The sequence below is a fragment of the Macaca fascicularis genome, chromosome 8 (assembly GCF_037993035.2).
Source record: "Macaca fascicularis isolate 582-1 chromosome 8, T2T-MFA8v1.1".
NCBI classification, from domain to species: Eukaryota; Metazoa; Chordata; class Mammalia; order Primates; family Cercopithecidae; genus Macaca; species Macaca fascicularis.
In genome coordinates this window covers 15,723,236-15,743,413 of record NC_088382.1, presented here as the reverse complement: position 1 = coordinate 15,743,413, position 20,178 = coordinate 15,723,236, and the positions used below count along the sequence as shown (strand labels likewise).

General features: G+C 50.2%; 1 protein-coding gene across 13 annotated transcripts in view; it reads right to left on the bottom strand.

Annotated features, from left to right (window-relative positions):
• Window positions 1-14,933: 14,933 nt before the first annotated feature.
• LOC135964664 (ATP-dependent 6-phosphofructokinase, platelet type) overlaps window positions 14,934-20,178 on the bottom strand; it is a 46,182-nt gene continuing 40,937 nt past the window's right edge. For 10 of the 13 annotated variants that reach the window (XR_010577185.2, XR_012417088.1, XM_074000313.1 and 7 more), the window contains 3 exons: window positions 19,367-19,466; window positions 18,165-18,267; window positions 14,934-17,561 (listed from right to left, as the gene is read on the bottom strand). Coding sequence is in view for 8 of the 13 variants with exons in the window: in XM_074000313.1 (XP_073856414.1) it covers window positions 17,474-17,561; window positions 18,165-18,267; window positions 19,367-19,466 (291 nt within the window). In the remaining 5 variants the exon portion in view is untranslated. The remainder of the gene's footprint in view (window positions 17,562-18,164; window positions 18,268-19,366; window positions 19,467-20,178) is intronic. The other 3 variants (XR_010577186.2, XR_012417087.1, XR_012417086.1) reach the window with 2 other exon arrangements.

Below are 20,178 nucleotides of genomic sequence, written 5' to 3'. Positions count from 1 at the left end.
TCCTGCCCACCAGAGAACAACCCCCCTTTGACTGTAATTTTCCTTTACCTACCCAAATCCTATAAAACGCTCCCACACTTACCTCCCTTCGCTGACTCTTTTCAGACTCAGCCCGCCTGCACCTAGGTGAAATAAACAGCCATGTTGTGCTCACAAAGCCTGTTTGGTGGTCTTTTCACACGGACGCGCATGACAGTAGTTAAGGAGATACTGAAGTCTTTGCCAGCTCCAAGAGCTTTTTCAGTTTGTTGGGCCATTTTAGGCAGAAGGAAAAGCTTGCTTAGAGAATCTTACAGAAATGTTTGGTGCAGCGCCGCTAAACCTTGGAATAAATGTGTAACTTTCCATGGCGGCCCTCTGGAAAGAGATGCACTTTGAGTGCACCCTGGCCTGCTCGCTACAAGAATCCGCCGTGCCACCCCGCTTTCCGTGGGTCTGCAGGTGTGCGTGGTCCATCTCCCTGCACTGTGGCCATGGAAGGGAAAGTGATCTGGAATGCTGGCAACAGTTCTCGGTGCGTGTTGATGTGTGCTGCTTTCTACAGGTGAGAACACTTCTGTTTAATAAACATCTCATCAGGATGATTGCAAGATATTTGAGTCTCATTCAGTAGTGTTTCTGGGTTCCTTCTCTTTTTAATCTGCTTTCTAGCACTAGGCAAGTGAAGACATGGAAAGTAATAAACCCATCGAACTTGTAGAGACGTGGTGTTGTGTAGGAGCAAACTGTAGCCTCTGGCTCTGTTTAAAGATCGTAGTAAACTCTTACCTGGCGTGGTCAGGGTGTAAATTATTTTGTTTAATCGAAATGTGAATGAGTCAAAGCTGGCACCTGCATTGTTGATGAAATACCAGATTTTAAAGGAACATGTCGATATGCCGTAAGATACCAGCAAAGTTCCTCGCTGAGGTTCTGCGCGGGTTCGGAGGAGCTGGGCCTTGTGTCACCAGAGTCGTCTCTGGTAGCAGACGCTCAGTGTTGGGCATTAGTCACTTAGCCTTTCCAAGGCCGAGGAACAGTTCGCTGTGGTGTTTTTAGAACCTGTACTTTGAGTCCATTTGTCCAACTTGACTCGAAGTTGCTGCCCAGTTTCAGACCTTTGCCTTGCACCGTGCGCTCGTTTTCTTGTCCTCTGATAACTGCCTCAGTTGCCTCCAGCCTGACAGTCGAGCCTCATCGTTCATGGACAGAGGCTCCGTGGTGGGTCCCAGGCCGCGACTCCGGCTTGCACAGTTCCATGCCTGTCACCGTGGTTTATCTCATCACTCCCGGGATTTCCCGTTTAGAGGAAGAGGGTCCCTTTCCTGCAGGCCCTGTGTGGTGTGGAAACCACCCCTACCTGCATTTCTCCTGTTTGAACTGTACCGTGAAGCTATTTCTGTTCTAGTCAACCATCAGAATTTAAGGTACGGTGATTTATGTAACTTATCACACGCTTCTCAGCGGTTCTTTATGAATTTCATTCTGTTGTGAAATGATTGCAGTTTTCATGGCTGCGCTGGTCTCAGGTTGTGGCCATTGGTAACTATCTTGAAATGAATTGCGTTCCCCATTGTGTGTTAAGGTTTTGTCTGGGAGCTGTTGAGGCCTCACCCTGCTTAGGGCGGTGGCTTTGCTCTCCTGACAAGAGGAAGAATCTTATTAGAGCATTTCTAATGTGGTTTTTGCTTCCAGACAGAATTACTTTTTTCCAGAGACGGCCACTAAAGTTGTAAATTATGCTCAGGAAGACACACGGGTCAGCTGACAGACTGGAGTCCAAAACAGACCCAAAGAAGCAAAAGCAATTCAGTGGAATTTGAGTCTTTTCAACGAATTTTGCTGGAATTATGGGACAGCCATATGCAAAAGTGTGAAAACAAGGAGAAATTCCTGTATGAAAATGAAGGTGGACCATAGCCCTGAATGTAAAATGCCAAACTACAAAACCTGTAGAAGAAACGGAAATTGTCGAGACCTAGGGTGAGAGCTCTTAGCCATGATACCATGATCCATAATCAAGGAAGAAAACAAGTAGGGTAAGACCCATCAAAATTAAACTTTTAATGTAAAAGACACCCCTAGGGAATTGAAGAGACACATTTTCTATAGAGGGGGAGAAGATGTCTGTGAACCATGCAGCCGGCAAAGGACTCGTATCCAGAATGCACAGGACTCCCGTGGCTCATGACAGAGAACAAATCACCTGACTTAAAAGCAGTCAGAGACCTGAACAGATGTTTCGCTGAGAAGGACGGGAGGATGGCCCGAAAGCATCTGAAATGACCTTCAGCGTGACTGGTTGCACCGAGATGTGCACCGAAGCCGCAGTGAATTTGTTCACACCCCTGCTGGAGCGCCTGACGTAAGGTCTTCCGACAGCCCCAGGTGCTGGTGAGGACAGGCAGTCGGGACTCCTGTGCGATGCTGGGGTTCAGCATGGTGCAGACAGCTCGGTGGTTTCTTACAAAACTGAACTCATATAAACGTGGGGCCTGGTGACCCCACTCTTGGGTATTTACCCTAGAGAAACAGAAGCTGTTGTTGAAGAAAAACTGTGCCCAGATGTTAATAGCACTGTCTATAGTTGCCCAAAAGAGGTTACAATGTGCTGCAGCCATACGTGGAATAAGAAACACCCAGCAGCCCCGAGGCCGGGCTGCTGATCACAGGACACCCTGGGTGCACCTCCAGGCACGATGCCCAGGAAAGAGACAGGCTGAGCCTGCTGTGCTGTGACCTGCCCCTCCGACAATACTCGCAAAAGACAGACCCGTGGGAATGGAGAACATGGAGACGGTGGTTGCTGGGAATGGGCGAGTGTGCTTATGAGGCCTTGTGAGTGGGTCTGGGGCTGTGGGACTGTTCTGCTTGTGTGATGATGATGATGATGGGAATATTTGTGCCGAAATTCACAGAACTGAACACTGTCCACTTTACAGTAATTTTTAAAAGGTGGTAATATGCTCATTTTCAGTACTGTTTTTAATGGAAGATGGAGTTTGCAGACGATTCGTTAGGGCAAGCCTGTCTCAGGCTACCCGGATTGGGTTGGAGTAAGCTCATTTTCAATACTGTTTTTATGGAAGATGGAGTTTGCAGACGATTCATTAGGGGCATGTCTCAGGGCCCCTGGGTTGTGTTGGGTTGGAAAAGCCTTCCCTGTTGCGGGCAGTAGCGTGGGGCATGGAAAGGATATTGCCACAGAAACACATAGAATCCTTTGAGGAAACGTGTGCATTTCTAACTTGCTATAAGATAGAATTGGAATTTGTAATGGTTTTGTTTTCTGGAGTCTTGGTAGAATAGGGAGACAGTGTAATGAAAGCTAATTTTGAAATGAAGAATTTTAAAGATTTTCAACAGCAATAGCTCTAGGAAGTCCCTGGAAATGTAAAGATGTTCAGTAGCGATAGCTCTAGGAATAGTCACCCTGGAGTTGCTTCTTGAGCATTGGTTTCCGGGCTGTATCTTCCGACTTTCATTTTTAAGTTTTGCTGTGGGTTGGGGATGTGTGGGAATAGCCATCAGTGTTGGGTAGGAATGGCCCTGCAGGGGTGCATGTGTCCCAAAGCCTGGGGCACTGTTTCAACCTAGCTTGGAACATGGGGACTCTTGTCAGTGGCTGGAGTAAGAGTACCAGCCTGCCAGGCTGGGGGAGCCCACGGGGTGGTCTGGGCACTGTCCTCCCTGCCTGCAGGATGGCAGCTGGAGGAGCTCGAAGGCTGCCTGCCTCGTGGCTGTCAGCGCAGCAGCCCCTCCTGTCACTGGAGCAAGCTTTGGATCCACGAGTCTCTGCGCCTGGACTTGCCTCCTGGGAGCTCCGCCACTGCCTGAGGGCCCTGGTGCCACTTTCCCTGTGGAACCCAAGCCTCAGACAGCTGCGACTCCAGATTCGGTTGCTTTCCCTGATGTCTCCTTCCAGCACGAGCGCTCACCTCACTCAGTGCAGAGCCTCAGGTTCCCTCCAGATCCCCAGAGATGGAATCTCCCAATTTAACAATATCGTTGGTGACAAGATTTGAGCGGCACTGATTTAACTCAGCTTCCAGAGTTTAAGTTCCCAAGACACAGTCCTGCTCGTTCCCTGTCCTGATCCTGTGTGGCTGGTGTGGATGCGGGGTTTCCAGAGGGTGGGGCTGAGGCAGTGGCTGGTTGTGGGGTTTCGGTTGTGTGGAGTGGAGGATCAGTGGACACTGGCTTTCCCAACTCACTTTCTATGTAGCTCCCAGTTTCTCAAAATCATAATTATCTTGGATTCCCTGTGAAACTGGGAGTCAGGCCTTGTGTGCAGTGTTGGGTGGCCATGACAGGGCAGGAGGGAGAGATGAGAACAGGGAGGACGGGTTTGTCAGGGGAAGGAACCCCTTGCCGAATCCCTGTGTCTGTTTTAGGTTAAAGACGAATGGCCGGGTGACAGATGTCTCACCCGTTGTGGTTGGACCTTGCTGTGCTGAACCCTGAGCAGGGGCCCCAGCAGCTGCCTCCTGCCAGGCCGGGGCCACAGGGCTGGGCTTCTGCCTCTGGGGTGGGTTGCAAGGGCTCATGCCAAGGTACAAGGGTCTGCACAGCTCCTGTGTGACCTGAGGGACATGTGGGAAGCTGGTCTGTGCTCCTTACCTGGGAGAAGCTGAGCTCACCTGGGCCAGAGCCTCCGGGGAGGTAGGAAGGCAGAGGCCTGGAATTCCTGCTTTCCCCAGACAGCAAGAAAGCACCTGCTCCGAGATGCCCTCAGCGGCCATATATAGTTGATTTTAACATGAGGGAAGATGGCAATTAACCCGGCTCTGTGGGGAGCTTTGAGGAGTCCAGGCCCTGGGCCCCGGGCTTTTTTATATGTTCCTTCCTGAACAAAAAACAAAAGATCCCTGTGGCTGATGTCCACTGCATGGGGTAGGACATGCCGAACTTGTGTGGGGCTTGTCCCTGCGTTTCGTTGGTGCTCCTCCCTGCCCCCACAGACACCAGCCGTTCCAGGCTGAGGCTTGTCCTGGTTAGACCCTCGTTGATGGGGTCTGCGATCCTGGATTGAGGGCCCAAGCACTTCTTTCATTATTAAAATGATTCACCTGAGATGCATGACTGCCTCTAAACATCTCGTGAGCATGAGATATAGCCAGTGCCACCGAACCAAGCTCAATATCCTAGTGTAAAGGAGAAATTTTACTTTTAATGTGCTCCTGGGACTCAGATGCAAATATTCAATTCCCGTTAAACTTTGAAGACCTTGAGAACCTCTGAGATTCCTTGGAAACTACTCCTTGGCCCCACGACTAACTCTGCTGTGGAAGGAGGCTGGAGTGGTCCGTGGGGGAGGACCGGGTGGTCCGCGGGGTCTGGGGTCCTGCTGCGTTCTCCAGGATTCCTTCCGTTTCATCATTAGTCCCAGCTCTTCAGCAGGTGGAGCAGATTCACTGACATTTCCATTATTTTGTTCCTGTGTTGACTCAGTTAACTGAATCAATATTTACCAGAAATAATTGATGGTGAGATGGGAATTATTGGTGATTCCCGGACACAGGCAGCCTGTATAGATAAGTGTGTTACAGTGTCTGATTTCTGAGATGTTGGTCCACACCTTCTCAGGAACACACTTTCAGGGGTAGATTCCTGTGCAGGAGAAGCTGTTTTTCCCCAAGACGCGGTGGCGGCCCCTGCACTGGCATGGCAGGGTGGCTGTGTGACTGGGCAGGGCTGGACGTGCTCCTGCCCGCCCCTGAGCTGGGCGCCCGCCTCCACCGCACATCTGTGTCGAGGGTGCCTGCCTTTGTTCCCCCAGCTCGAGGTCATAGAATTGTACCTTCCTTGACACATTTCTGTATAGAGATGATTAGATCTGGGGGCTGAATCTCAATCTGACATGCATGTGGGTAAATTATTCACGTGAATGACTTGGGTTCTCTATATTCAGGGTCAGGAGGCATGAGGTGGGTTTGGAGATGGCTGCCTGGCCTCAGGAAGTTTCTCTCAGAGCCTGTTTCTTTCTCTATCAAAGTAAATGAATCCTACCTCACCGGGCTTGACACACGCTCAGTACTCAGATGCTGTCTGGCCTTTATTATAGTTAGTATTTGCTGAACAGCGTGGCTGGTAAGAAAATGCATTATCTTTACAATTTATAGAATGTCACACAAGGCAAGCATGAAACTTGGACACTATCCTAATCTGAAGATGCTAGTGCTTACTCTTCTCCTTAAGCATTTTATTGTAATTCTGGCATCTGTCAGCCGAATCATATGACGGCACTGCACGCATGATGCCAGCCCTCAGATACCTAGGAAGGGGGAGCCTGAGGCTGCCAGGGAGCATCCCTCCTGCCTCCAGCCCTCGGGGGTTTCTCTCTCTCTCTCTCTCTGCTTCCCTCTGTCCCTCCCTATCCCCCGCTCCCCTCCCTGCCCCCCTCACTTACTCTACAACAGAGGCCCAGACTTTGACAAATCCCAGCTGGGCCTATTTAACTCTTGCCTGGGAAACCAGAGGGAAAGGGGCCCAGTTACTACAGAAATCCAGAGAATTGAAATAGAATGTGAGCTACTTGTGTGTCTTGTTTTTTATTTTAATCTGAATATAAAAGGCAAGTGTCAAAACAAAATCGGTGCTAACTGCGCCACACAGCTCCGAGTCTGCCTTGTCGGGGCTCCGTGGGTTCCCACGCCCTGGCCTTCTCCATGAGCATCTGGACATGCCGTGGGCTGCAGAAAGCATTCAGCTACGGTCCTTTGAATGTTCCAGAGTCACATTTAATAAAAATCTTCACATTCATCCATGGCCAAGTCTTGATTGAATAACAGGTATTGCAGGTCTTTGGGTGGGGCTCAGCCTCTGTTTTACAAGCAGCCACACCATCCGAGGGGCAGGTCCGTGTGGGCTGGTGACCCAGTCCTCTTAGTGGGGGTCCTTGAAGTTCTAGAAAGTAGTGATGCAACCTGTGGCATACATAAAAAGCCTCATGTGCCCCCCTGAGAAGCTGGGGCTTCCCCTCAGTACTGTGGTGTGCTGTGTTTGTGATTGTGCCAGATGCTAAAAGGGTGAGGGAGATGCCTAAAAACCAGGCTCCCAAAGACAGCCCTTCATGTCTGGTACTTTCACGTATGTATGCACACCTGTTTGACATGTGTACACCTGCTTCATGCATGCACCTGTTTCATGTGTGTACACCTGTTCGTGTGTACATCCACCTGTTTCACGCATGTGCCTGTTTCGCACGTGTACACCTGTGCATTCACCACCCTGTATTACGTCATACATTGTATTTTACAGATTGCTTTTCACTTTGTATTGTGAGCTTATAATGACTTTATGAAGAAAGGAGGGGGCCCGGGCAGCCTTTGGCTCTGAGAAACGTGATGTCGCGGGAACAGATGAGACAGGCCGGGTGAGGCCGGCAGAGGCCGTCGTGTCCTGGGAGCCCGTGCGCATCCACTGTGCGTCGCTGTGTGACAAGTGACCCCAAAGCCTAGTGGCTTAAGGCAACATACACGTATGACTGTACAGCTTCTACGGGTTGCAAATTCAGGGCAGCCCTGCTGAGCGGTTCTGGCCCAGTCCCCTTGGGTCACTGTGAAGATGTTGTCCCTGTCCAGGGCTGTGGCCATCTGTAGGCTCAGCTGGGCTGGAGGTTCTGCTCCAGGATGCTGTGCTGACATGTCTGCGGGCGGAGGCCTGGTCCTCCACACCCGGCCCCTCCCTGGGGCTGCCAGGTGCATCCCTGCCCAGGGCCGCTCCTTTCCCCAGAGACGTGGGAGTGCTGGTCTTACACCCAGTGTCAAGGTGGCCGGTCCCCTGGGCCATACTGACCAGCCCTGAGCTCTGCGGGAGGGAGCATCCAGCCGTATGAGCCCCAGGAGGGAGGTCATGGGGCCATCGAGGGCTGGCTTCTGGGCCATGTGAGAAGCCTTGGGTGTTGCCTTAAAGCTGAGGAAAATGGCAGAATCTGGCTGGGAGCTGGAGAGAGAGGAGAGCTTGCGTGTGGGTTTGCCAGGCCCTGAAGGTCGGGACAGGGCTAGAAGTACTCACATTCACAGATCCCTTCCAGGGTCAGGGCTCACAGTGTTCCTCTGTGACTCAAGGTACGTGCTTGTTGAGGGTGGTTTTCTGTGTTTTGTTTGATGCGTCAAGAAGAAGTTTGTTTTCAGTGCGGTAGGTGTTGGGGATGAGTCTGGGGCTGCTGATCCCAGAGGAATGTCCTGGAATGGAAGTGTGGACAGGGCGGAGGGCCAGGCCCAACGGGCAACAGTGTGGAGGGAGAGAGGCTTGTTGCATGTGGCCGGTAGATGGTGACGTGTTGGAGTGACAGGGTCTGTGAGGGAAGAGCCGTGTTCAGTCTAAGGGCATCGAGTTTGCTGAGTAATCTCTGAAATGTCCTGGTAGAGACGGGTAGCAGCTGCCGGGGCGTGCGGATCCCTCTGTCGGGAAGGTGCGGGTGGCTGCGTGAGGACAGTCTGAGGTCCGGGTGCCAGAGATGGTGTCATGCGCAGCAGGGCCTAGGACAAGCCTGGGATTCGATTGTGGAAGAGGTGGGTGCTGTGAGGGAAAGGCGGCTGCGACTGAACTCTACTGGGATTTCCGTGAGAATGTGACGCGTGTCGGGGGCAGGGTCAGGAGCAAAGTCAGGAGCAAAGGCTTGTGTCCCCTACTCAGCGGCTACTCATGCAGGGCTGGGCGACAGTGGAGGTGGCGCGGGAAGGCGTTCACTGAAGCCCGTGTTCTATGACTTGACGGGTATTCCTCCCATGAGGGTGGAATGGAGACTGGACGCTGGGTGGCTTTTTGGGAGCTGCGTCCTGTGTGACCCCACGTGTAGTGGGCTCACAGCAGAGCTTGAGTCCTTCCTTTACAGATACTTTTCAGAGTTCGCCCGCCTTTAGATTCTCTGATTAACCTGTCTGAAGCGGGTTCCAGGAATCTGCCACCTGCCAGGCCAGGAGGTTCCCCGTATGTGGCTGGTCCCCTGACACCCTGAGAAACATGACTCAAGAGGATCACCCGAGTTTCCTAAATATGAGTCGCCTGCCTTCTCTTTGCTTTCATGCCTCCCCCAGGGTGGGCCAGTCCTGTCAGCCACAGTGATACCTGCATGCTGGGGTTACAAGGAGATTGGGGCGTGGTCCCCCAGGGAGATTCGGTGACTGAGGATGCTGTCATAGCAGCCAACATGTCCTTATTGTTTTCACTTTTAATGAAGTTCACTTGCTAGGTTTTCCGATGCACAATGGCGTCCTTGTGAAAAATTGGTGATCAAGGAAGCAAAGAAGTGTAGGAAAATGATCCTGTCCTTAAACCTAAGAAACGATAAAACAGCAAAGAGCCCTGAAGAGCCCATGAACCTCCTCATGGGGCAGTGAGGAGACACCTCAGTAATGGCTTAAAAAAAAAAAAAAAGAAATCAGACAATACTGAAGAAAACGTAAACTAAATTTTGGATCTCTATGGGTAAAGAGATTGTGGTTGACATTTTGTAGGCATGTGTTTTTACACTTAATTATTTTTCTTTGTTGGATTTAGAATTAGTCACAAGAAACACGATTTTTTTTAACTGAAAAAACATTGGGGTAAGTATACGAAGTCTAATCCCTTTGTGATATTTCTGTACTGTGAGACTCCAGATACAAAATTGAAGCCCAGACTCTGACTCTAACGAACTGGAGAGAGAAGTGGTCATCTCCTGCAGGACAGTCTGGCCTTCAAGCGTCTGGCCATCCTCCCAGTCTTGGGCAGACCTGCATCGCTAGTGCTTCCTGCCAGGCTGTGACCCTGTGCCCAGGTTTCAGGAGCACCTGGAACACTTTTCCTGGGGGCTCCTGCTTTGTCCTGGCTCCTGGAAGCACAGGTTTTGATGAAGGACTCTCCCCACCGCCAGGTAACTCGGTGATTGCCCCCCAGACTGTATTTCTCGCATGGGGCGCAGAGAGGCTGGGCGTGGTGTCCTGGCCCTGGAGCCAGCTCTAGGGCTGCACGGCGGCCTTGCCTCTGCCCCTTATCTGGGAACAGGGCAGTGGGGAGGAGAAGGGAACCAGGGTCTTGCCCCTTCTGTGTCTCAAGAATACGGGAACACATCATCCCACTCCCTTCCACCATTTACAGCCCAGGCTTATGTGTGAAGTATTTAAGTTATTTTATAACTTATAACCTCCCTTGACAATGATGTATTTTATATAAGCAGCACATAGAAAGTGGTAATTTTAATACCCTATCAAGCAAGATCTAAACAATAAGGAGCAGATATCACTGTAGAAAAGTTACTTTGTCCAGGAAACATTTATCTACTGCAGATGGAAATGAATCATCGCTTCCTCCTTGGTGGTTCCTGATGAGCCTGTGAAATTCTGTCCTGTTCACCACTGTTACAGTTACAAGCTGTACCTTTTCTTCTATGATGTTTATTTCTTGCCTGTTCACCACCGTTACAGTTACAAGCTATACCTTTCCTTCTGTGATGTATATTTCTTGAGGGCATGGACTAAATCCTAATTCCACAGTATTCAATGCACATACTCAAGAGACACTTGTTTGAATACATGGATTAATGGAAAATAGATGTGGTGACTTCACTTTTAATTCATTATGCCAAACTTCAAGTGTTTCCACGCACAATTTTATGGTCCTTTGGATAAACTGGGCTTCTGTGCAGGGTGGTTAGAGATAGAGTGCAGCAAATGGCTCTGTGCCTCTAGGCTCACGAAGGGCTTGAGGGACTTGGTTGGCAGCACCTGTGTTGAAAACTCAGTTGCACAAATCCATTCAAGTGACCTGCCAGCACACACAGCCCTGCTTCCCAGCTGATTTCTGCAGAGGCTTCTCCTGAATGCCCCAGGTGAACGTGGGTTCAGCCAGCACTGCTGGGCTTCCACAGCAAGCCAAGTGCAGGGACGAGGGAGAAGGGGGCAGGACCCGACTCTTCCTGGGCCCCAGCGCCTGTGTGGGGACGCTGCCTGGCCTAGCTCTTCTTGGGGAGGTCAGGAAAACGATGGCATGGAGGGTGTATTGGCATGAGCCGCTTGCTCAAATATGGATCCCAGGTCTGTGTGGGAGGCAAAATAGAAACTTATGTGGATATTGTCAGTAACATAGCAAATATGGGCTTCTTCCCTAGGGTGGCTGACCCTCTCATCTGCTGAGCAAAGGCCTGGCCCGGCCTTCTGGGCCTCCACAGTGAGCTTTTCCCAAGCTCTGTCCACTCCATGAAGATGGTGGGAGCCAGGGCAGACATGGGGTGTTTGTCACTTTTTTTTTTTTTTTTTTTTTTGAGACGGGAGTGTTGCTCTGTCACCCAGGCTGGAATGCAGTCGTGCTGTCTCCGCTCAATGTAACCTCCGCCTCCAGGGTTCATTCCACTCTCCTGCCTCAGCCTCCTGAGTAGCTGGGACTACAGGTGCCCGCCACTATGCCGAGCTAATTTTTTGTGCTTTTAGTAGAGACGGGGTTTCACCATGTTGGCCAGGATGGTCTCAATCTCCTGACCTCGTGTTCTGCCCTCCTCGGCCTCCCAAAGTGCTGGGATTACAGGCGCGAGCCACCGTACCTGGCCAGGTGTTTCAGTTTTTGAAAGCTACATTTAAGGAATGAAATAGACCAAACAATTACTTATTTTTGAATATTGAATACTTAGTCTACCAGAACACTTAAATGTAGTTAATGTATTTGAATAATAAGGAAGAACTTTCCCTCTGTTTCCAAAGCAAAAGTATAAACAACCTTGTACTTGGCAGGGACTTCACTCTGTTTCTAAAAAAGCCAGCAAGCACTTTTCCTGAAATAGACCCATCTCTTCTTCTGCATAGACCCTATTAACTTACATTTCTGCTGTATCCTGATGTGATAGATTATAGAAAATTTCTTGCTACTGGAACTTGCACGATGCTTTCCTTGTAAACATCAGATAGAAAGTATGGATTGTAAATCTCAGATTAGTTGCCATCCTTGGTCTTGGTAGAGCTGCCACCAACAGCCTCCATCAGTTACAACAGAGTGCATCTCCCCAGCAACCCGGCTTAGATTGCAGACCGAGCCAGGCTCACCGAGGATTCAGTGCAACGTCTTCCGAAGCTGTAGCCACTGCTCTCGGAGACTTGAGAAGCCCTCCCTTTGATGCCTGCACGTGGCTGTTCTCAGATCACAGCAGCTGCAGCAGCATCTCGGAGGATGCCGGCAGGGGTGTCCTGGGTAGTGACACCACGGGTTGGGGCCTGCAGTGTCTGAATGAAATGGGCTGTGACACCGAGCAGCCTAGAGGAGTCTGCAGCCACATTTCAAAGGTGCAGTGGCCCGAGGTGAACCCCAGAGCCCTGAGGAGCCTGGAGTTGACCTGTCATGACTCCATTGAGAGAGCTGGCTGAATTCTGTACCTGTGCGGGCAAAAGATGGCTGTTTCTGCTTGGCCCCTTCCCAGGCCAGGGCTGGGAAGGAGGTCTGCACAGCTAGTGGGAGCTTGACTCTGTTCACACTCGGGGCTGAGTCCCTCAGCTTTCTGTGAGCCCAGGGAAGGTAGACATGCCGAGCTCTCCTGGAAGAGGCCCCTGATGAGTCGAAGCTGAGCTTCAGGACCTTGTGGTGTGCGAGGCGGGTCAGAGTCGGTGCATGCTGCGTGGGGGCCCGGCTGCTGTTGTCACTAATTGGGCTCAGCAGACGCTGCCAGTGGACGTGGCTCCTGTGGTACTTGGTTTTCTCCTCACAGGAGTGGTTTCCCTGCTGTGACAGTGTCGGTGCTATGACAGGCAGCATGGCAGGAGGAAGGCACTTGTGGGGTTTTGCCCTGAGGCCCCTTTCCTCTTGAGGAACAAGAAGGGGGTTTGGAATCCTGCTTCCGGCTGCATTCCCTTGCTAGGTTCTTGGCCTCGGAGGCGGGAGAAGCTGAGTGCAGGCCTGAAGCCTGGACCCCTTCCACAGCCTCCGCGGTGCTTGTGGTGGTATGCGGGACATGGCCCTTGGAACTCCAAGCCCTACCCTGGCATGCCCGCCCATTGGGGCATCTCAGGCACCTGCTGTGTGCCAGGCTTCGTGGTGGGGTGGGTGGTAGCAAGGGCTATGGGATAGAGGGGGCACCGTACCCGGATGATGAGAAGCATCAGGGAGGCACTTGAGGCAGTCACAGCAGAGCTGAGACCTGCAAGGAGGAAACTGACTGTGGGTGTTGGGGTTCAGGGAGCTCCCTCTACCAGAGCCACAGCGGCCAGTGAGGGCAGAGTGGGGGACCGAGTCCCAGGGAAGCCATGTGCACGGTTTGCATCAGGTGTGCAGGTCTGCCGGGCTGTGCTGCCCTTCTCAGTCCTGGCTGGGCCTGGGGTCCCAGAGGGAATGGAGGGTCCTCGCATCTTCCTTTTCTTGCTTCCCTGTTGCTTCCTGGTCAAGGGATGTTTGTTTATTGTAACTCCGGCTGTTATTCTGAATATTAAGAGACGCTTCACAAAATTGTAGGGAGAGAGGGACTAGGGATTCATTTTTTTTTCTCCCCGATTTTACACGGAGGCTTCTGCTGTCCCTTAGTGTGGAGGCAGAGTGCAGATGCTCTGCAGTTATCTGTACAGGAAGAGAAGAGGTGCTGGGAAGTCACTGATCTGATCATTGCAATAGCACTGACATTTTTAAATGAGAGAATGCTGATGTCTATAATAAGCAGAGTAAAACTTCAGTAGCTTCGATATAAAGATGCCGAGATGATCTTAGAGCCACTTCGTCCGTAGATCCTTCTGCAGTGTGGAGTGTGACATCTCTACCAGCCTCTGGTCCGTGGCCGCCTGTGGGTAACTGAATGCTTGAAGTGCAAATGAGAAACTGAACTTCTAATTGCATTTAGTTTTAGTCAAATTTAAACAGCTATATGGGCCAAGCACCGTGGCTCTTGCCTGTATTCCCAGCAGTTTGGGAGGTCGAGGCATGTGGATCACATGAGGTCAGGCATTCGAGACCAGCCTGGCCAACAGGGTGAAATCCTGTCTCTACTGAAAATACAAAAAGTGAGCCGGACCTGGTGACAGGCGCCTGTAATCCCAGCTACTCGGGAGGCCGAGGCAGGAGAATCACTTGAACTCCAGAGGCAGAGGTTGCAACGAGCTGAGATTGTGCCACTGCACTCCAGCCTGGGTGACAGAGTGAGACTGTCTTAAGAAAAAACAGATTTTTAAAAACCCTGTATGCCGCTAGTTGCTTCTGTAGGAGATGCATGGTTCCAGAAGGTAGACTTTGTGTTGAGAATTCTGCAGCGTCAGGCTGAAGACAGTCTCCCTTCCTAGCAGTGTGGGCCCCTGGGCTGCTCTTCTACCAGAATGGATGGTGGCATCTCTGGGAGATATCTGTGGACTCGGATATCTGTGGATTAGTGACTTGTGTTACTCACAGATACTTAATTTTATGGGTAAATGAATACCTGGACTTGCTGCAACTTCAGGGCGAGATTCGGGGGTAGGGAGTGAAAAGTGACGAGGGGACCCAGGGCTTGTCCTGCCACCCCCAGGACCTGGTCAGGGCGCCTTCCCGTCTGAAGCCCCGGCACCTGATTGGGGCGCCCTTCCCTCCTGAAGCCCCCAGCACCTGGTCGGGGGCACCCCTCCCCTCTGAAGCCCCCAGACCCTCCTGGCCTGCGGTGCTGCTTCTCCAAATGCTGCCCTTGGCTGTTTTCGAGGAGTCACTGGCACCCGAGCAGGCTGCGTGTGTCACTTCTTCATGGATCTGGGGTGTCAGTGAAGTTCATTTTTCTCGTCTTCCTCATGTGCCACATCTCACCTGTTTGTCCGAGTTCGTGTGTGTGCATGTTGTGCGTTCTCAGGCTGTACTCAGTGCTTAGGTGACAAGAACGTCTTAGAGCAATGGACTGTCTGCTCCTAAAGGACGCTGTGTGTTAATCGAGACACGGTTTACTTGTGAGGTTTAAATTTCCTGGGTGTGTTGGAGGCAATTAGGGGGAAACAAGCTCTAAAAAAGCCCCTGGGAATGAGGAAGGCAATAATGAAAACAATAACTTTATACACACTTAGCAGTTGATTTAATTTGAAGGTGAATTTTGCATTTTGGGGACTCCTAAAGCTACTGTTCGTAGGGATTTCCTTGATGAGCTTCTTGTTTTCTGTCAAGTAGAAAGTAAAGTGGATCAGTTTTGCCTTTAATTCTGACTGACTAGAATCTACTTCCCTTTTCCCCCCATTCATGTTAGGGTGGGGATTGGACTAGAAGAGCTGTAGGATCTATTTCTGATCTTAAATGAATTTTTTCTTGACTCACTTTTATTTTATTGGTGAGCTGCTATTTCTTCCTTCAACGCACTGTTCTTTGGTTTGGGAAATGTGCTATATTTGTACCGTGCTTTAAATGTACACAATGGTTCTAAATTGCTACTTTAGATATAACATCTTAGTTAAAATGTCATCCATACATCAGGCACAGTCTGAGGCCTGGAGACCCCTCTTGTCACTTCCTTCCAGCCGTATCTCCTTCCCTGGCCACGTTGCCTCTGGCCACGTCTCCTCTCCCCACCACGTCACCTCTGGCCTCCCTTCCTGCCTTCCTTCCTCCCTCCTGGTGGCCTCCATGGCTCCTGCTGACTGCCCTCCCGAGGGTCTGTTCAAGGCTCCTTCCCCGTTTTCTGCTCCTGAGTGGGTCTCGGGGCCTGGATGTTTCCCATTCAGTTCATTATTTCCAGAGGGGCAGATGATACTACTCACAATATCCTAAACAGGCTGTGAGTCCACCATGGCTCCTAATAGCCAAGGCGGGGGGAGGGGGGTGGCTATTACTCCCCACCTCGCAGGGGGTGCCTCACTCCGGGACACAAATGCACAGCCCACTGTGCCTGTAGTTTGTCTTCTAGGAATGGACCTCTTCTTGTACGGCCTCTCAGATGAGATGAAGCAGGCCCACAGGGAGCAGCTCTTCACTGTCAGCTATAGGTGAGTGAGGAGCGGGGGAGACGGTGTCTGGGAATGGAGGCCTTAACGGCACTGACGCAGAAGCCAGTCCTCGCTGACCTCGCCTGCCTTCCCCTCGGGTTCTCGGCACTGGGAAGAGCATGCACGGCCTGGCCATACTCGGACCCGAGAACCCCAAAATCGCCAAGGACCCATCCTGGATCATCAGATGAGTGGCCCTGGCACGCCCGACTGTGCAGGAGCCCCTGAGAAAATCGGCCTCTAGAGCTGAATATGAAAAGTCAGAAATGCTACTGCTTTTTCCAAGAACATTATGTCATTCTTAAGGTTTTGCCACTGACTGGCAAGTCAGTCTTAAGAGCAACAAGGAAGACATTCATTGAAATAGTTATGCACAAAGTGCCAAAGATGCACCACATATAATTTACTTTCTACTGACAAAGGCTAGTTTTACCTCATTAGTTCTAGAATATTTAAGAATCTAAAAGGGCAACTCTGACTTAACCTCTGCTTGAGTCATTATTTTAAGTAGCATTTAGGGCCTTTATTAAAAAGCAGAAGTAGAATGAAAAGGCACACAAAGGTGTCCTACCTCCGCCTGTGCTGATTCATGAAACTGATCACACCGAGGCCCTGTGGGAGCATCCTCCTAACAGACGGAAGTTCAACAGGGCGGCTGAATGGAAGCAGTCCCTGAGAAGCAGAGGGGCTGGGGTGAGTAAGTGCTCGCTTCGTCTTTACAGAGCCAGAAAGGAAAGCCTCCACGCCAGCTCTTGGCCGTTGGACTCCGATTTCCCAAACAGCTGGTTTTTGGTGTCTCCTCTCCCTCCATACAGCTCTCCGCCCACGTTTCTGAGGTACAGCTGTGGTCTCTTGCAGTCTAGAACTGAGGCAGAAACACTGTCCCTACAGGAGGGGGGCCCACGAGGGTGGCAGGGCTGTCACCCCAGCACCCATGTCTACTCTGGCAAGAGTCATTGGAGAGTTCCAAATTAGGGCCCAGTGAGGACCGTGGCTTGGACTGGACGAGAAGCTGGCTATCAGATTTTTCAAACCCCCACCGTGGTGGTTTTAACATGCAGCTAGGATTGCAATCAAGAGGCTGAGTAGATAAGATTCATGTGTTCTCTTTTACTTTCTAAGGAGAGCAGGAGCCTGGGGTCCAGGCCCAGGGTCCTGGCCTGCTGCTCTGGATGGAAACTGACACGTGACAAATATGTAACAGTAAGTAAACATGGCATTCCCCTTGTCCTGTGTAAACTACTAGCTTTGTTCTCCTTTTATGACTTGCGCATAGTTCAGTGATCCCTATAAAAATATTTTGATAATCTTTGCCCACAAAACTGCTGAGAAAACCCTTAGTAGCCACCCTACTTGGAGTTGTAGGCAAATGTTTAATACGCACATCTGAAAGCATGAGACAGTCCACAGACAGCACACACTGGAGCTGGTGGGGCACATGGGCGGTGACAGGTGCTCACTGATTAGGTTTTAATGTCAATACCTGCATAAAGTGCTGATCAATAACTTAAGTATTACAAAAACAGATGGTCCACGGTGAGTCCAGGTTGCAGGCACGTGCAGGTGGGACTGGATTAGAGGCTCCAGGGCTGCACGTGCTGTAGCTGGCCTGAGTCTCACACGTTGTAGCTGGCCTTGTACTTGGCCAGGATCTTCATGAGGGGCCGCAGCTTGAGCCACCACCGTTCTTTGGGAATCCTGTGCCTGTGGAGGGAAGGGGGGACAGCAGTGAGGCTGGGAGATGCCACGGCCAGCACAGCAAGTGGTCTTGCCAGAAACACGGGGGTTGTAGGGTCGGCTGAATCAACTAGATGATAAAGCCAATTTCAAGATCAAACAAAACCATTGTTTTTATATTTCTAAAAATTCTTCCCAAAGACCTAGTGGTAGTTTGTTGCTCTGTCACCAGGCTGTAGAGCAGTGGTGCAATCTCAGCTCACTGCAACCTCTGCCTCCCAGGTTCAAGCGGTTTCTCCTGCCTCAGCTTCCTGAGTAGCTGGGACTCCAGGTGTGCGCCACCACGCCAGGCTACTTTTTGTATTTTTAGTAGAGACGGGGTTTCACCATGTGGGCCAGGCTGGTCTCAATCTCTTGACCTAGTGATCCACCCACCTAGGCCTCCCAAAGTGCTGGGATCTTAGGCATGAGCCACCGTGCCTGGCCAAGACCTAGTATTTTTTAACTGAGCTTCAGAAAAGCTAGTTCCTCAAACCCCTGAATGAGTTGCCGAACGCAACAGCAATGGCCATTCCCCTGTCCTGTACTCACATTGGCTGGGTTTGCTAAGGCAATAAGACCCCGACTTACTCAAAATCCATTTGGTTCTTCAGCTCTGCCACAGGTTGAAAAATAACATTTCTTTTGCTGATTCCCAGCACACAAACGGGATCATCGGTGGTCAATGTTTTTCCTATAAAAGGTTTAAAAACAGATTAACACTGCCCTGTCCCATGGGCAGCTGGGGGAGCAGAATCACGGGGTGAGATTCCTGGGCACTGTGCTGAACCTGGCCTGGAAGCCTGGGGGAGGCTGAGAACAGCTGTGCAGTGTGGCCAGCGCCCGGCCTGGGCTTGCACAGCTCTGCTCTTGTGGGATCACCCTGATGGCTTCCTGGAAAGCAGCTTTTGTTTTTTCTCTCAGTGGAGAGAATTTTTCACTAAATAGTGGAATAAGGAAATTACCTTAAATTATGGCAAAACACTAATAAGAAATTGATGCTCACATATACACACACTGAGGCACGAGAAGCATCCGTAGCTAAATTAGCAAGAGAAAATGGATGTAGAAAGAATCAGTCAGTTCTTCAAAAAGACAAACCGATTGAAACTATTCACATCACTGTTTTTTGTAGACTGTCATTCTTCTAACTCGGACATTGGCAGTGATAATGGTTTGCCCTAATAAAAGCACACGTCTGGTATGACTGAAGAAAGCTGAGGGGGGTGGGGGTGAGAAAGATGCTGGCACAAATAACCACTCAGGAATGAGTAGGGACCAGCCACGTTGGAACCATTAACAAGAGTAATGTGTCATGTTTTCTAAAACTTTTCAGCTTATCTAAAGATTGTTAGAATATGTAAGTTACAAAACTGATTTAAGGAAAAACATGCATAGTTCTACAAACACGAACAATTCATTCAGCAGCCAAATCTTCCTCAAAACTGGAAGTTCTGATGGATGGGGTCACAAGGAGGTTGTCCTACCAAACATCCAAGAAATAGAAGACCCCACTTCAACTGTGAGGGAAACTGTGGGCTGATGCTCAGGATTTCCAGAGCAAAAAGCCTGCACAAAAGAACTTCAGGTTGAATCTAGCAGTGATAAAAGAGAACATGTCATGCACACCCAGGAATCCAAGATTGGTTAAATAGCAATGCTCAGAGACCAGCAGGAGTTAGAACATCACACGCAGCTCGGTACTGAACTGAAGAAGGAACCAGCAGCCTACTTCTCCCCGATAGGACAGCATTTTCACCAAGGCAGATGGCCTCCCTCCCCGGACCCCTTACCTCTGCCCTGGGCCTCCTTGAGTTTTGCAGTGATCCACTCCATAGCTCTGGCAGAGATTTTGGTTCCAAAGTTTCTATCAAATGGAGAAGGTGCCCCACCCTGTTGGTGGTTAGAGTCATATGAAATATCAGTTATACAGTAACACTTTGCTGTGAAATAGAAATGATGATTTCTGTTTCACAGAATTCATGTTTTTGTTTCTAAGTCTTTAGGGATAGCTGGAACAGAACAAAACAAAATCTGTGATTCCTGTAGCCTGAACTCAGCCTGTTAAGCAAAAGTATCAAGTGTTCCCCCCTGCCCAGTAAGAGAAGGGTTTTAATAAATGGAACGAGTCAACTAACCATCTCCAATATTTTAAAATCTTAAATCAAGATTTCGTAAACTCATCTGGGGTGGGGATGGGTCACAGCTTTAAGAATCTGATAACCGTTGTGGATTCTTTGACAAAGTCACACAGACGCCTACTATTTCATCATTTCAGGCGATTCATGAGCTCTCTGAAATAAGTTCACGGGCTCTGGTTTAAAAGTATAAAGAATAGGAGGTGGTGAAGGAGGAGTGCGTGGGAGTTAGGAATCCTGGACCGCTGTGTCCCAGGCTCAACTCATAACATGCGTGTGCCCGCATGCAGCTTATTCCAGGTCATTCTGATTTGAGGGTGAGTGTCAAGTATCTTACATGTCTGATAATCCTTTTTAAATCTTAGGACGCTCCAGTTTTTAACCTGATGCCATGTTTAGTTTGAATAAGCATTTCCAAGTGATGGGGGTGTCACTGTTTTCATGAAAGCTGACAGTTCCCTTAAAAT